The sequence below is a fragment of the Anolis carolinensis genome, unplaced genomic scaffold, assembly GCF_035594765.1.
Source record: "Anolis carolinensis isolate JA03-04 unplaced genomic scaffold, rAnoCar3.1.pri scaffold_10, whole genome shotgun sequence".
NCBI classification, from domain to species: Eukaryota; Metazoa; Chordata; class Lepidosauria; order Squamata; family Dactyloidae; genus Anolis; species Anolis carolinensis.
In genome coordinates this window covers 10557047-10573942 of record NW_026943821.1, presented here as the reverse complement: position 1 = coordinate 10573942, position 16896 = coordinate 10557047, and the positions used below count along the sequence as shown (strand labels likewise).

At 43.4% G+C, this 16896-nt stretch overlaps 1 protein-coding gene across 3 annotated transcripts in view; it reads right to left on the bottom strand.

The window, feature by feature from the left end:
• The window catches only part of dpf1 (double PHD fingers 1), a 39380-nt gene that overhangs the window by 11447 nt on the left and 11037 nt on the right, over nt 1-16896 (bottom strand). For all 3 annotated transcript variants that reach the window (XM_008113827.2, XM_008113825.3, XM_008113826.3), the window contains exons 4-7: nt 15563-15690; nt 12171-12260; nt 3322-3400; nt 1634-1765 (exon numbers count right to left, since the gene is read on the bottom strand). In XM_008113827.2, coding sequence (XP_008112034.1) covers nt 1634-1765; nt 3322-3400; nt 12171-12260; nt 15563-15690 — 429 coding nt within the window. The remainder of the gene's footprint in view (nt 1-1633; nt 1766-3321; nt 3401-12170; nt 12261-15562; nt 15691-16896) is intronic.

Here is a 16896-nt window from a genome sequence, read left to right as displayed (position 1 = left end):
TTTCCGGGCTGTATCTCGATGTTCCAGAAGGATTTTCTCCTGATGTTTCGCCCACATAGCAGGCATTCTCAGAGGTTGTGAGGTCTGTTGGAAACTAGGCATGTGGGGTTTATATATCTGTGGAAAGTCCAGATTGATAAAAAGAACTCTTGTCTACCTCACAACCTCTGAGAATGCTTGCCATAGATGTGGGAGAAACGTCAGGAGAGAATGCTTCTGGAACATAGCCAGACAACCTGGAAAACTCACCGCAACCCAACTCTGTTTGAGGCAACTGTGAATGTTGCAATAGATCACCTTGATTAGCATTTGATGGCCTTGCAGATTCATAGCCTGGCTGCTTCCTGCCTGAGGGAAGGTGTTGGGAGATGTTAGCTGGCCCTGATTGTTTCTTGTCAAGAATTCCCCTGGGTTTTTTTTAGTATTGTTCTTTATTTCCTGTCCTGATTTTAGAGTTTTTTTTTAATACTGATAGCCAGATTTTGTTAATACTAGTAGACAGTCTTTGAATCTGCAAGGTCATTAAATGCTAATCAAGGTGATCAATTGCAACATTCACACTTGCCTCCAACAGACAAGAGTTCTTTCACCCAATCTGGACTTTCCACAGTGTGAATGTTGCAATTGGCCACCTTAATTAGCACTAAATAGCCTTGGAGCTTCAAAGCCTGGCTGCTTCCTGCCTGGGGGAATCCTTTGTTGGGAGGTGTTAGCTGGCCAATTGCAACATTCACACTTGCCTCCAACAGGCAAGAGTTCTTTCTCCCACATTGGACATTATTCCACAGATATATAAACTCCACTTGCCTGGTTCCCAAAAAGACCTCATAACCTCTGAGGATGCCTACTATAGATGTGGGATAAATGTCAGGAGATAATGCTTTCTGGAACATAGCCATACAGCCCGGAAAACTCACAGCAGCCCAGTGATTCCGGCCATGAAAGCCTTCGACAACACATGGGGGAAATAATTGTTTTGACCTATTTGGGGAAGGATATTGAAGGGTGCTTTCTACCAAATCGGACTGGATGGCTCACAAAGTCGCAATTGGATACCAATAAGGGCTTTCCAATCTCTATTGCTTGGGGAAGGAGGTAGTTTTTGCAACCTTATCCAAAAATGATCCATTTATTGAATTCAAGGCATCAGAGGTGCAAATGAAGAGCTTCAATACTGAGTGATGGGTTCCTATTCTTACTGTTGCTATGTCATGGCATTTAGTGCGTCTATATCAGGCATGAGCAAACTTGGGCCCTCCAGGTGTTTTGGACTTCAACTCCCACCATTTCTCACAGTCTCAGGCCCTTTCCTTTTCCCCCTCAGCCTCTTAAGAGGAAAGGGCCTGAGACTGTGAGAAATGGTGGGAGTTGAAGTCCAAAACACCTGGAGGGCCCAAGTTTGCCCTTGCCTGTTCAACATGTCTTTGTGTACCTTATTTGGTTCAAACACAACCACACCTTTGTGAGGTAGGTCAGGTTTAAGACATGTAAAACTGTCAAGGCTGAGCTTTCCAAAGAGAAGACACCCAACAAATCCATAAACTCAAAGGAGACGACCCTACTGGCGTTCCCCAAAGGCCAGGGTTGGGAGATACTAATCCTTCGGTAGAAAACATCAGGGCGAGGCACTCACGTTTGTGGTTGTTCTTACGATGGAAGGGCAAAGTGTGGCGCTCAGGACCCTCCTCGCCCTCCTCCTCGGCCAAGTGTGTGTGCGTGTAGTGGTAGCTCAGTCCCGGGCGGTTCTTGTAGCGCTTCCCGCAGACTGAAAGCAGAGAGAAGGAGGCACACAACATGGTAAGCATTTCCCCTAAAAGGTCTCTACAGATTACCTCACTCACTCAGATCTGCTAGGTTCTTCCCAGTGCATGATGTAATAATTCTGCATCCATTGGACCTTTCCAAATTATGAGATGTTTCTCCATTCTGTGTTATACACAGCCCATGGGCAATAAAAAAATCTAGATGAAGCAGACGAGGATGGATTGGTCTTTCTCAGGATATATTTTACATAATTGATCCAAGGACGGTATTACTTGCTCACACAGATTAATACAAGCACGACCCTAAAAAAATACAGACATGGTGATGAACATGATCAAAATTTCATCTATTTTTGAAATATACATATACATAGAAGGAAGCACTCTTGATGATTCTCTTGATGAAAATGAAATTGCTCCAGATGGTTGAGATGAAAAATAATAATAATAATTTTGCATCGAGCTATGCGACAAGATGGTATAATAATTGTGTGCAGAGAATGAGCACTAGATTTTGGCTACATTCCAGCTTGTCAACTGCTGCTGCTCAGTCGTGTAGTCGTCTCCGACTCTTCGTGACCTCATGGACCAGTCCACGCCAGAGCTCCCTGTCAGCCGTCGCTGCTCCCAGTTCCTTCAAGGTCAAGCCAGTCACTTCAAGGGTACCGTCCATCCATCTTGTCCTTGGTCGGCCTCTCTTCCTTTTTCCTTCCATTTTCCCCAGCATCGTGATCTTTTCCAAGCTTTCCTGTCTTCTCATGATGTGGCCAAAATACTTCAACTTTGCCTCTAGTATCCTTCCCTCCAGTGAGCAGCCGGGCATTATTTCCTGGATGATGGAGTGGTTGGATCTTCTTGCGGTCTTGCTAGTCAACATCTCCCTTCAATTATGGTGCCCAGAAATGGACACAGTATCCCAGGTGTGGTCTGACCAAGGCCAGATTTCCCTGAATCTAGACACTAGACTCCTATTTTTGATGAGTTCTTTATAGCCTGAATAATGATCATCTGGGGGAGGATGCCGTGGAGGAGAGTCTACTGTCCTCTCCAAAATAATATAGTTCAAGTCAGAGGACCATTCCACCTTAAACGTAGCACTATGAGTTCACTTTCACTGTCATGGCTGCATCTTACGGAGTCCTGGGATTTGCAATTTAGGGAGAAGTGTTTACAGTTTTCGTATGGAGAGTTCCTTCAGTGCTACAAACTACAAATATGGATCCAATGAGACACAGCTATGGTAGATGAAGTGGATTAGCATCTATCCAGTCTTCCCTTTGGCGGGGTTTTCCAACACTAGGCAAATCCACTTTTTTATCAGCCTTCCCGATACGTTTGAATATCCTTCCCATTTTTAGTGGTAATTAAAGCCCACCAGGGCTCATTGGAGAGAAGACAAAAGCCATTGGATAACTAGAGGCAGCACCAACCATTTCTTAGTTTTACAGCCAAAACGTAGTTTAAGAATGCAAAGGAGGCTGCCGGATTGTGGAGAGGTTTGAAGACTTCCCAAGCCATTTCCACCCAACACCCGCCGATCCCAAAGACACACACTCACTGTCACAAACATAGGGTTTGTCTCGGTCCTCCAGCATGGCAGCATCCTGCCTCTTCCTCAGTCCTCCGATCCCATACGCCTAGGATGAAGGGAGAAGGAGAAAGGCTTTGAAGGACTCTACTGATTTGGATGAAGCAGGTTCCAGGCTTTAAAAAATGGGATGGGGTCAAAGCCAAGCACCAGACTTTGCTTTTGCAAAAAAATAAACTCCATACAACTCTCTGTCCTTTCCTGTAAGCAGAAACCTCACCTAAAGCGGGGCTGGACAACTTTATGGGAAGTGGGGATGTCATTTCTCTCCCTTGGGTTATGAAACACACACAGCAACCCCAAATATCAATATTATACTCTATAGATTGCCAACAAAAGAAAATAGGTATGGTCTGCAGAGGTGCCTCTCTTCCTCTCCCCTTTTTGAGATGTCCTATAGCTTTGCCCCCATCAACCCTCCCTGCTTACTGTTGGTTGAGGTGTTCCTGATTTCTCAATACCAATAAGACCATTCCGTTTGCAGGGGGGACAGTTCCCATTTGCAAGATTAATTAAAAAATGATTTACTTTACATCACTTTCCCGACACTAGGTTCATTAACGCCTCTCACAGAACTGGGTTTTTCGGCTGCTATTTTTGTTGCAGGAGCTATTAATGGAGGTTTTGGTGGAGCATGGACAGAGACTATTATAGTCTCATAGAAAGAATGTAAGAAGCTGAATGTAAGAAGCCTTTAGTGAGGAGCAGTTTACCAAAGTTTATTTTGGGCCATCAAATCATTAGTCCCATCTAGAGAAGGCTCAATGAATCAGTGGAATTTATTATTATTATTTTATTATGACACAGCAAACAAGATAGATATGCTGGATTTCGTATCACAAAATCACAAGTCGAACACTTCCCAAGTGTCTAGGACTGTGTGATGTATTTTCGGATGATGCATGCAGATCCCAGCAGGGTGGCCTTTTGCAGTTGGCAGATTGTAATTTTGTCAATGTCTATTGTTTCCAAATGCCGGCTGAGATCTTTTGGCACGGCACCCAATGTGCCCATCACCACCAGGACCACCTGCACTGGTTTCTGCCAGAGTCTTTGAAGTTCAATCTTGAGGTCCTGATAGCAGCTGAGTTTTTCCTGTTGTTTTTCCTCAATGCGACTGTCACCTGGGATGGCAACATCAATGATCCAAACCTTTTTCTTTTCCACAACTGTGATGTGTGGTGTGTTGTGTTCCAGAACTTTGTCAGTCTGGATTCGGAAGTCCCACAGTATCTTGGCGTGCTCATTTTCCAATACTTTTGCAGGTTTGTGATCCCACCAGTTCTTTGCTGCTGGGAGGTGGTACTTGAGGCATAAGTTCCAATGAATCATTTGGGCCACATAGTTGTGCCTCTGTTTGTAGTCTGTCTGTGCAATTTTCTTACAGCAGCTGAGGATATGATCAGTTTCCTTGCACAGTCTGCATTTTGGGTCATCAGCTGATTTTTCAATCTTGGCCTTAACTGCATTTGTTCTGATGGCTTGCTCCTAGGCTGCAAGGATCAGGCCTTCTGTCTCCTTCTTCAGGGTCCCATTCGTGAGCCAGAGCCATGTCTTCTCCTTATCAGCTTTTCCTTCTATTTTGTTAAGGAACTTTCCATGCAATGTTTTGTTGTGCCAGCTGTCAACTCTAGTTTGTAGTGTGGCTTTCTTGTACTGGTTTTTTGTCTGCTGTGCTTTGAGGTGTTTCTGATTTTTGACTTCAATCAAAGCAGGTTCTTCGCTTTGCTTTACATATTCTGCCAGGGCATGTTCTTCTTCTTTGACTGCTTGTTTTACTTGTAAGAGTCCTCTGCCCCCTGATCTTCTAGGCAGATATTTCCAGTCAATATCACTGCGAGGGTGCAGTGAATGACGAATGGTCATGAGTTTTCTTGTTTTTTCTTGTTTTATTATTATTATTATTATTATTATTATTATTATTATTATTATTATTATATTTGTGTTGTCGAAGGCTTTAATGGCTGGTATCACTGGTTTGCTGTGAATTTTCCAGGCTGAATGGTCATGTTCCAGAAGCATTCTTTCCTGACATTTCACCCCCATCAATGGCAAGCATCGTCAGAGGTTGTGAGGTCTGTTGGAAACTAGGCAAGTGGAGTTTATATATCTGTGAAATAATATCCAGGGAGGGAGGAAGAACTCTTGTCTGCCTGAGGCAAGTGTTAATGTTGCAATTGGCCTCTTTGATTAGCATTGAATGGCCTGCCTGCTTCCTGCCTGGGGGACCCTGGGGGAAGCTGCAAGGCCATTCAATGTTAATCAAGGTGGTCAATGACAACATTCACACTTGCCTCAGACAGACAAGAGTTCTTTCTCCCACCCTGGACCTTCCAAAGATATATAAACCACCCTTGCCTAGTTTCCAACAGACCTCACAACCTCTGAAAATGCCTGCCATAGATGTGGGGAAAACATCTGGAGAGAATGCTTCTGGAACATGACCATAAAGCCTGGAAAACTCACAGCAACCCAGTGATTCTGGCCATGAAAGCCTTCGATAACACCTCAAACTAAGTAAACTCGGCAAAACCCAGGTTGCCAAATTCCTCTGCACAGTCTCAAGAACCAACCCACTCAGAGTTTTGCAAGAGGTTTTGCAAATTCATTGAGCAGTTAAGGCTCACATTCATCAGCCCAGGCAGAATTTAAACAAAAAGTGTGTGTGTGTGTGTGGGGGGGGGGGGGGTGGTGTTTGAAAAAAATAAAGCACAAAAATACATCCTAAATACACAGAAATCTCAAAAACGTGGTTGGCTTTTCACGTGGATTAAGGAAAGTGATTTGAACGGGTGCCAACCTTAAAAAGGAGCTGACCTACTTTGAGTGCTTTTGCTTTTCAGATTGAACAAGGAACGAACAAGGAACAGGATTAGGGGCAGAAGTTGGGAAGGGAGGCGAGATGGGGGCGGCCGGGCACAAGTGCCAGCTGAAAAGGGGGGCAGCGGTGCCAGGCCAGAGAGAATAGGAGTAAGTAAAGCGATAGTTATCTACACTGTAGAATTAATGCGGTTTGTCACCATTTGAACTGCCATGGCTCACGGCTATGGAATCACAGGAGTTGTAGTTTTACAAGACCTTCAATCTTCTTTGCCAAAGAGTGCATTCAACTGCAATCCCCATTAGTTCATAGTATTGAACCATGACAGTTAAAGTGGTACGAAATTGTATTGATTCTACAGCTCAGATGCATCCATAGATTCCATATTGGATCCAATTGTAATCCTTGTACATAATTATAGCGCAACGATTCTACTCTAATTGCCATGAAAATATCATACGGAATCCTGGGATGTAACGTTTGGTGAGGCACTAGAGCTCTCTGGTTGAGGACTCTAAATGTGTGTGTTCCTCTTCAATCATTCGTCAACTTATAACAACCCTGTAAATCTAATAGAGTGTAATATTTGGGAATAATTTTACCAGTTTCATTCTCTGAAACTGAGCCTCTAACACCTAATGTTCATTGATGGTCTCCCATCTAAGTACTAACCAAGGCTGACCCTGCTTAGCTCACAAGATTAATCAAGATCTGATGCCAGGATTGCATGGGGTGGAATCATAGCAGTTAAAGTGAAGCATAGCATGTTAAGCATGCCGTGCGAAATGACCTACTGGCTCTTCGCTTCCCTTTCTTTTCTTGATCCCTCTCCACGATTCAAGCAAGCCAGCTGCTTCCCAGCTTCTGCCTTTTTAATACTATTTAGCACACACGCATAGACTCTCTGGTGGGGAGCGGAGAGGCAAAGGGGCAGCACACAAATATATGCAAAGACGGGGCCATTTACATAATCTTTATGCCGGGCATCCATCTGTAGCATGACTGGCAAAGGCAAAACCGTCAGCTCTGTGGCCTCCCCTTCGGCACCTGCTTGGAGTGGGACAGGAAAGCATGAATGATTCTTAATGGGAATCCAACAAGAAGGAAGGGGGTTCCTTTTTCCACCTCCCTTGCAATCCTTTCCATTCTCTTTCCATGTCAATCCATAAAATCTTTGTTGGATCAGGGTTGGACCACCTATGCCATTATCCATCAGTCTCTAAGTCCAAACAACCAAACTCTGGTCTTCCGGAGCCTGAATCCAACGCTAAAACAACTTTACTTTACTTTACTACTCTGGCTCTAGATATTTGAGTAATTAGTATATTATTAGGTTGCTGTTAAGTTATTATGTCTATATTATTATTATTGATATACAGTAAGAATAGTATACAGCAAACAAGATCACTATGCTGGCAGTTGTATTGGATCACACGTCGGATGCTTCCCAAATGTCTAGGACTATAGTAAAGGTTAAAGGTTTTCCCCTGATACTGTATTAAGTCCCCATAGTCATGCCTGACTATGGGGATTGATGCTCATCTCCATTTCTAAGCTGAAGAGCCAGCATTGACTATAGACACCTCCTAGGTCATGTGGCTGGCATGACTACATGGAGCGCCCTTACCTTCCCGCCGGAGCAGTACCTATTGATCTACTCACATTTGCATGCTTTCGAACTGCTAAGTTGGCGGAAGCTGGGGTTAACAGCGGGAGCTCACCCCTTTCCCCGGATTTGAATCGCCGACCTTTTGGTCAACAAGTTCAGCAGCTCAGCGGTTTAATTCACTGTGCCACCAGGGGCTCCCTGTCTAGGACTATGTGATTTATTATTATTTAAACAAGATAGATATGCTGGATTTCGTATCACAAAATCACAAGTCGAACACTTCCCAAGTGTCTAGGACTGTGTGATGTATTTTCGGATGATGCGTGCAGATCTCAGTAGGGTGGCCTTTTGCAGTTGGCAGATCGTAATTTTGTCAATGTCTATTGTTTCCAAATGCCGGCTGAGATCTTTTGGCACGGCACCCAATGTGCCCATCACCACTGGGACCACCTGCACTGGTTTCTGCCAGAGTCTTTGAAGTTCAATCTTGAGGTCCTGACAGCGGCTGAGTTTTTCCTGCGGTTTTTCTTCAAGGCGACTGTCCCCTGGGATGGCAACATCAATAATGAGTTCCAATGAATCATTTGGGCCACATAGTTGTGTCTCTGTTTGTAGTCTGTCTGTGCGATTTTCTTACAGCAGCTGAAGATATGATCAATGGTTTCGTCAGCTTCCTTGCACAGTCTGCATTTTGGGTCATCAGCTGATTTTTCAATCTTGGCCTTAATTGCATTTGTTCTGATGGCATGCTCCTGGGCTGCAAGGATCAGGCCTTTTGTCTCCTTCTTCAGTGTCCCATTCATGAGCCAGGTCTTCTCCTTATCAGCTTTTCCTTCAATTTTGTCAAGGAACTTTCCATACAATGTTTTGTTGTGCCAGCTGTCAGCTCTAGTTTGTAGTGCGGTTTTCTTGTACTGGTTTTTTGTCTGCTGTGCTTTGAGAAGTTTCTGATTTTTGACTTCAACCAAAGCAGGTTCTTCACTTTGCTTTACATATTCTGCCAGGGCATGTTCTTCTTCTTTGACTGCTTGTTTTACTTGTAAGAGTCCTCTGCCCCCTGATCTTCTAGGCAGATATAGCCGGTCAACATCACTGCGAGGGTGCAGTGAATGATGAATGGTCATGAGTTTTCTTGTTTTTCTGTCCAAATTGTCCAGTTCTGCCTGTGTCCAATTTATAATGCCAACAGTATATCTTATGACAGGTATGGCCCAGGTGTTTATGGCCTTGAAGTTGTTGCCTCCATTGAACTTGCTTTTGAGAATTTTTCTGACCCTTTGTGTGTATTCTTTGCTGACCACAGTTTTCACATGTTCATGCTTGATGTTGTTCAGCTGTAATATGCCCAGATATTTATAGGCCTCTGGCTGGTGACACTTGATCGTTTGGCCATTAGGCATATTTATGCCCTCACTTTCAATGATTTTTCCCTTCTTCAATGCCACTGTCGAACATTTGTCCAAACCAAATTCCATGCTGATATCAGTGCTAAAAATTCGGACAGTTTTAGTCAGAGACTGGATTTCAGTTTCCGTTTTCCCATATAGCTTCAGGACATCCATGTACATCAGATGCGAAATTTTGTGAGATTTCTTAGATGTTTGATAGCCGAGATTTGTTTTTTGTAAGATTTTTGAGAGAGGGATCATGGCATTAATGAAAAGCAGAGGGGACAATGAGTCTCCCTGGAAAATGTCTCTTCTGATGTTGACACGTCCATAGCTTTCATTTCCAACAAACAGTTCAGTTTTCCAGTGCTCCATCATGTTTTCAATAAAGGTGCCAACGTTTTTACTGATCCCAATGGCGTCCAGGCACTTGAAGATCCAGCTGTGTGGGAGTGAGTCAAAGGCCTTTTTGTAGTCAATCCACGTCATGTGAAGATTAGCTTTTCGGCTTTTACAGTTCTCCAGAATCATTCTGCCAATTAATCTTTTATGCCCCTGCTTTTCCCTTTGTTGCCTTTCTGTTCATCTGGCAAGATATTTTTTTCTTCAAGATAGTCTTGAATTCTGTCAGCTATGATGCCAGTCAGTAGTTTTAACATAGTGGGCAGACACGTTATTGGCCTGTAGTTTCCTGGTGCTGCTCCTTTTGCTGGATCCTTTTTTATCAGGTATATTCTCCCAGTTGTTAGCCATTCACTGATATTTCCTTTCTGCAGCATCTCATTGAATTGTTGGGCCATTTTTTCATGTAAATTATTCAGATGTTTGTCCCAAAATCCATGAAGTTGATCACTACCAGGCGATGTCCAGTTCTTGACTTTTTGCACTCGTTTGCTGATCATTTCAGTTGTTATTTCCATCTGTTCCATTTTGTTCTGTGAGTATTTTCCTTCAAACTTCTTTATCCACCCAGCATTTTTTGTTGTAGTTCTTATTATTTTCACAAAGTTCTTTCCAGAACTTAATTGTTGCAGTTTTCTCTGGCTTTATGGTTATTGTGTCTGTTGTTTGGTCCAGACTCAGGTAAAACCGTCTTTGGTCTGATTGAAACAGTTGATTTTGTCTGTACTGGATGATTCCGGCTTCATATCTTTCAATTTTTCTGGCTGTTGCTGTAATTTGTTCTTTCACAATCTCCAAAGCTTCTTCAATTTTTCTGGTGTTCAGCCAGTACTTTCTAATCAGGTATTGCTTGATTTTGTCATTCTTGTTTCTTCTCTTTCATATTTTTCAGGTTACATGCATCTGATCTAAGTTTCTTGATTTTCAACTCCAACCTGACCTTCCACTTTGGTTTTCCAGTTGATTTTCTTTGGGGCTACCTTGGTTGTAGGAGCCCCAGTGTTACTATCACTGCTGCACTGTAGGCATACTGGTTGCTTTGTTCAATTGATATTATTTGGACAGTGGAAAGTACTGTATTCACATCTTTCATGAGAGGTGCCAGGTGTCTCTTGGGCACTGTTTTTAGAGTTGGGAGCCACTTTCTTATTGCATTTGCTGCAGCATGAGCCATGATCTTATTCTTGAGCTCTTGTTGTCTTGCTGTCAAAGTTCCTGGTGGTTCAACAGGTGTTTCAAGTGCTGGTTCTTCAAATTCTTGCAAAGGCTCCACACTTTCTTCTGGTTCAATCTGTTCCACCATTCCAAGTGTTGCTGGAGTCTCTACTGCTATCTGTGTTGTGGTCTGATGGTAATTTGCTTTGCAGATTTTCTGGATTTCTTCAAGTTCAACTTCACTGAACACTTTGTTTCTGATTATGAATCTTCGTTGGTCAGCCAGTTGGGGTTCTGTTATCTGTGAGTCAGGGTACTCTTGTTTCCAAAGTTGATGCATCCTTTTTTGGTAGCCACGCTTTTGAGGTTAAGATTATTATTATTATTGTTATTGTTATTTCGTGTCAGGAGCGACTTGAGAAACTGCAAGTTGCTTCTGGTGTGAGAGAATTGGCCACCTGCAAGGACGTTGCTCAGGGGACGTCTGGATGTTTGATGTTTTACCATCCCTGTGGGAGACTTTTCTCATGTTCCTGAATGACAAGCTGGAGCTAACAGATGGGAGCTCACCCACTCTCCCCAGATTCGAACTGCTGACTATTGGTCATCAGTCCTGATGGCATAAGTGTTTAACCCATTGCGCCACCAGGGGCTCATTACTATTAGGCTCCGGGCTGTGGCGCAAGCTGGAGAGCAGCCAGCTGAGACCAATCACTCTGACCAAGAGGTCATGAGTTCGAGGCCAGCTCGGAACCTGCATTTGTCTTGTCCTTGTTCTATGTCAAGGCATTGAATGTTTGCCTTATATGTGTAATGTGATCCGCCCTGAGTCCCCTTCGGGGTGAGAAGGGCGGAATATAAATGCTGTAAATAAATAAATAATAAAATAAATTATATTATTATATTATATAATAATAATAATAAATTATTAACACAAAGACGGAGTATGACACAGCAAATGAGATATATATGCTGGATTTCTTATCACAAGATCACAAGTCAAACACTTCCCACGCATTTAGGACTGTGTGATGTATTTTCGGATGATGTGTGCTTATTTATTATTATTATTTATATATATATATATATAAATTACATTATTATTATTATTATTATTATTATTATTATTATTATTATTATTATAGTACATTGATAATTTTGTTGTGTTCTTTCAAGTTGTTTCCAGTTTATGGCGACTCTAAGGCAAATGTATCACAGGAATGTACTAATATTAGTATAATTAATTATTAGTAGTATTCATCTGTTCCATATTTGATTGCATTTGTGTTGATATATGTATTGACTATCCATTTCCTGTTCTTACGAGCCGCTTTAAGCATGCTTTGTAGAAGTAGCAGATAAATCAACGTTCATGAAAGGTTGCCCTAACAAACTCTGCAGCCCTTCTCTTGGGCTTCTCATGCTGTCAATTCCTTGGGCATACCTTGCTTTTGGCTTTGTTCTTACGGCGCGGGACATCGTCTTCCAAGTCGTCCCCATCCAAGTCATGCAGGAACTCACCGATGGGTGCCTTCTGCAACAGAGAGAAAGGGAATAGCAGAGATGCAGCGATGGGGAAAGAAATGGATACTCCACAGGAATAGCTGAGATTTTTGTTTTATGTCATTCCTGATTCACAACGACTCTAAGGTGAACATGTCACGAAGTATTCCTAGTAAGATTTGTTCAGAGGGGGGTTGCCTTTGTTTTATACTTGATGCTGAGAGAGTGCGACATGGCCGAGGTCACCCACTGCATTTTCATGGATAAGTGAATGAATTATATTGTAATGGCCACAGACCAGGAGTACAAAGCATCAAAAAGTTAAAATAAAACACATTAACATTAAGATCAATGTGTTGTTGAAGCCTTTCATGGCCAGAATCACTGGGTTGCTATGAGTTTTTCGGGCTGTCTGGCCATGTTCCAGAAGCATTCTCTACTGACGTTTCACCCACATCTATGGCAGGCATTTTCAGACGTTGTAAGGTTACTGGAAACTAGGTAAGTGGGGTTTATATATCTGTGGAATGTCCAGGGTTAGCATTGAATAGTCTTGCAGCTTCAAAGCCTGGGGGACTCCTTTGTTGGGAGGTGTTAGCAGGCCCTGATTGTTTCCTGTCTGAAATTCCCGTTTTCTTAGTGTTGTTCTTTATTAGAGTTTTTTTTAAATACTGACATCCAGGTTCTGAAGCTGCAAGGCTATTCAATGCTAATCAAGGTGGCCAATGGCAACATTCACACCAATTGCAACACCAATGCCTCCAACAGACAAGAGTTCTTTCTCCCATCCTGGCCATTATTCCACAGATATATAAACCCCACTTGCCTAGTTTCCAACAGACCTCACAACTTCTGAGGATGCCTGCCATAGATGTAGACGAAACGTCAGGAGAGAATGTTTCTGGAACATGGCCATACAGCCCGGAAAACTCACAGCAACCCAGTTATTTGAACCCTTGTTTCCAAAGTCATAGTCCAATGCTCAAGCCATGCTGGCATACCAGGGATGGAAATCCTTCAGACAGAATAATATAATCCTAGAATAATGGGCCATATGGGCAAGCTAGTCCAACCTGCTGCTATGCAGATACCTAGCAGCCCCAACCTCAGCCTACCATGAGGCATACTGGGAATGTTAGTCTAATATCAATATTAATCACCCAGCCCTACCACAAACAAGCTAGGAAGGTAGTTCTCAACCCAATGCTGTGATCCATACATTGCAAAAGGATTGTCCCAAAGCTTTTCTTAGCAAGTATGGCTAGATTTATAGAATCATAGAATAATAGAGTTGGAAAAGACCATATGGCCATCTAGTCCAGCCCCCTGCCATGCAGGAAAAGTATTAAAGTATCTCTGACAGATGGCCATCCAGCCTCTGTTTAAACGTTTCAAAGAAAGGAGTTTCCATCACACTCTGAGGCAGAGTGTTCCACTGTTGAACAGTTGGTACAGTCAGGAAGTTCTTCTTCGTGTTCAGGTTGAATTTCCTTTCCTGTCATTTGAACACATTGCTCCTAGTCAAGGGCAGCAGAAAACATGTCTGAGACCACTGCGACCCCCACCAATGACTGATCAAGACCAAACTTGGCACACAGAACCCCCATGACCCACTCTACACCCTGGTGCTGTTTAGAGGGGGATGTCAAGGTCATGTGGCATGACTGCATGGAGCGCCGTTACCTTCCCGCCGGAGCGGTACCTATTGATCTACTCACATTTGCATGTTTTCAAACTGCTAGGTTGGCAGAAGCTAGGGCTAACAACGGACACTCATTCCACTCCCCGGATTCAAACCTGAGACCTTCAGCAGTTCAGCACTTTAACACACTGTGCCACCGGGGGCCCTAATATAATAAAACTTTATTTATATACTGCCCTATCTCTTCAAGGGACTCTCTCTTCCTTATGACATCCTTTCCCATCTTTATACATGGCTATATCGTTTGAAATAATGATGCCTAACTCAGGTTCAGAATTGATCTTCATTCCCATCATCCGCTAGCCTCAACATTATTTATTTATTTACTATATTTCTATCCCGTTCTCTCTCACCCCAAAGGGGACTCAGAGCAGCTTACAGCATGGCAAAAAACAGGTGTTCATCTCCAGTTTTCCAGTATTCACAGTCTGGCTGTGATTTCTTCACTAGCCCATCTTGAAGGAAGAATCCTACCTGCCTTTGAAGAAGGCCCGGAAATTGCAATTAGTTCAGCGCTCGGCAGCCAGGCTTCTAACAGGAGCAAACTACAGGGCGTGTTCTACGCCTCTGTTTAAGGAGCTCCATTGGCTGCCGTTTGTTTTCCGGGCCCAATTCAAGGTGCAGGTTATCACCTACAAAGCCCTAAACGGTTTGGGACCCACCTACCTTAGAGACCGCATCTCCCCCTATGAACCTGCACGATCTCTTCGCTCTTCGGGGGAGGCCCTCCTCTCGCTCCCACCACCTTCGCAGTTGCGGCTGGTGGGGACGAGAGAGAGAGAGGGCCTTCTCCGCTGTGGCCCCCCACCTCTGGAACTCACTCCCGAGGGAAATTAGACAGGCCCCCACCCTCCTTGCCTTTCGAAAAAGTCTTAAAACCTGGCTTTTCCAGAGGGCCTTCGACGACTAATTTTTGGCGGTTGATTTGTCTGCCCATTTAATTTAATTAGAGAGTGTTCTGCCATGATTATTGATACCTTGCTGAGTACTTCTGCCACGAAGCTACAGAAGCCCTCTATTTCGGCCTAGAACTGTTTTATCTCCTTGTTTTTAACATGTGATGTATGTATTGATTGTATGACTGCTTTTCATGTTTGATTTTACAATGTGTAATTTGTCACTGTTTTTATTATTGTTGTGAGCCGCCCCGAGTCCCCTCGGGGAGATGGGGCGGGATATAAGAATAAATTTATTATTATTATTACTACAATGTTTATCACCTACACACAAATAGGCTTCTGACCATCCTATACCGCCCTATATGAGAGCCATGCGTGAGTTAGGGCCTTTTACCCTAGCACTCAAGACCTGGCTCTTTACTAGAGCTTTTAATCTATGTTAATTTTATCAATATTTGTATGTATGTATTTTTATCCTTTACAATTTTATCTTGTAAATCTCCTAGAGCATCGTGGATGGAGGGCGATTAATAAGTAATTAAATGATGATGATGATGATGATGATGATCCTCAAGTCATCATCATCATCATCATCATCACCAAGTCACAGGGGAGGAGGGTTGTAGGGGAAAGTAAAGCAGCCCATTGAAGGGAATTATACATAAGGGAATAAGGGAGATGGCTGTTGATAGATCGGGGTCAGGCACAGCCAAGGTGCCGTCTTTCTCTCACCGGACAGTCCAAGCTCAAGTCTTCCTCCTTCAGCTCTGGCTTCTTGTCTCCAGTTTCGGCACACAGCAAGGCTTCTAACACCGGACCCTCGGGGAGACCCCCTTCTTTCTTCAGAGGAGGTTCGCAATCTGGGGAGAAAGGAGACAGTGGAGCTAGTGTTTGTAGACCAGGCATGGGCAAACCTGGGCCCTCCCTCCAGGTGTTTTGGACTTCAACTCCCACCATTCCTAACAGCCTCAGGCCCCTTCCTTTTCCCCCTCAGCCGCTTAAGCGGCTGAGGGGGGAAAGGAAGGGGCCTGAGGCTGTTAGGAATGGTGGGAGTTGAAGTCCAAAACACCCGGAGGTCCCAAGTTTGCCCATGCCTATTGTAGATCCTAACCCAATGAAACTTCTAGATACCACTTAAAATCATTTCCTATGTATATTGCTCCACTCAGTGTCTAGCATGATATACAAACAAATATGTATACAAATTAACAAGCAGAGCAATAAATATTGACTTTGGGTTGACTCATACATCTTAGGATACATTATGTTGCACCATTTATTTGTTTAGTCGCAGTAGAAATAGTGCTGCCTTCTGCCAAATCAATGGTCTACCTTGTCTGGCGGCGGTTCAAAAAAAGACAAGCTTTCCTATCCATGGGTTGCTTGCTGGGAGTTTTCCAGGCTGTACAGCCATGTTCCAGTAGCATTCTTTCCTGCTGTTTCACTCACATCTATGGCAGGCATCCTCAGAGGTAATGAGATTTGTTGGAAACTAGGCAAGTAGGGTTTATATATCTGTGGAATAATGTTCAGGGTGGGAGAAAGAACTCTTGTCTGTTTGAGGCAAGTGTGAATGTTTCAATTGGCCACCTTGATTAGCATTGAATAGCCTTTCATATTCAAGGTCTGGCTGCTTATTGCTTGGGGGAATCCTTTGTTGGGCGGTGTTAGCTGGCCCTGATTGATTCATGTCTGGAATTCCCCTATTTTCTGGGTGTTGTTCTTTATTTACTATCCTGATTTTAGAGTTTTTTAATACTGGTAGCCCTAGCAGTTCGACGTGGGGACATGAGAGAAGCCTCCCACAAGGATATGCATTTGTATCTATGTTATTTAGTAATGTATTGCATTTTTATGTTCCTTTGTGTTAGAGCAATGGGTTAAACCACTGAGCTGCTGAATTTGCTGTCTGAAAGGTCAGCGGTTCGAATCCGGGGAGCAGGGTGAGCTCCCACTGTTAGCCCCAGCTTCTGCCAACCTAGCAGTTCGAAAGCATGCAAGTGTGAGTAGATCAATAGGTAGGTAATAGGTAGGTCAATAGGTAGGTAATAGGTAGGTTCCAGCAG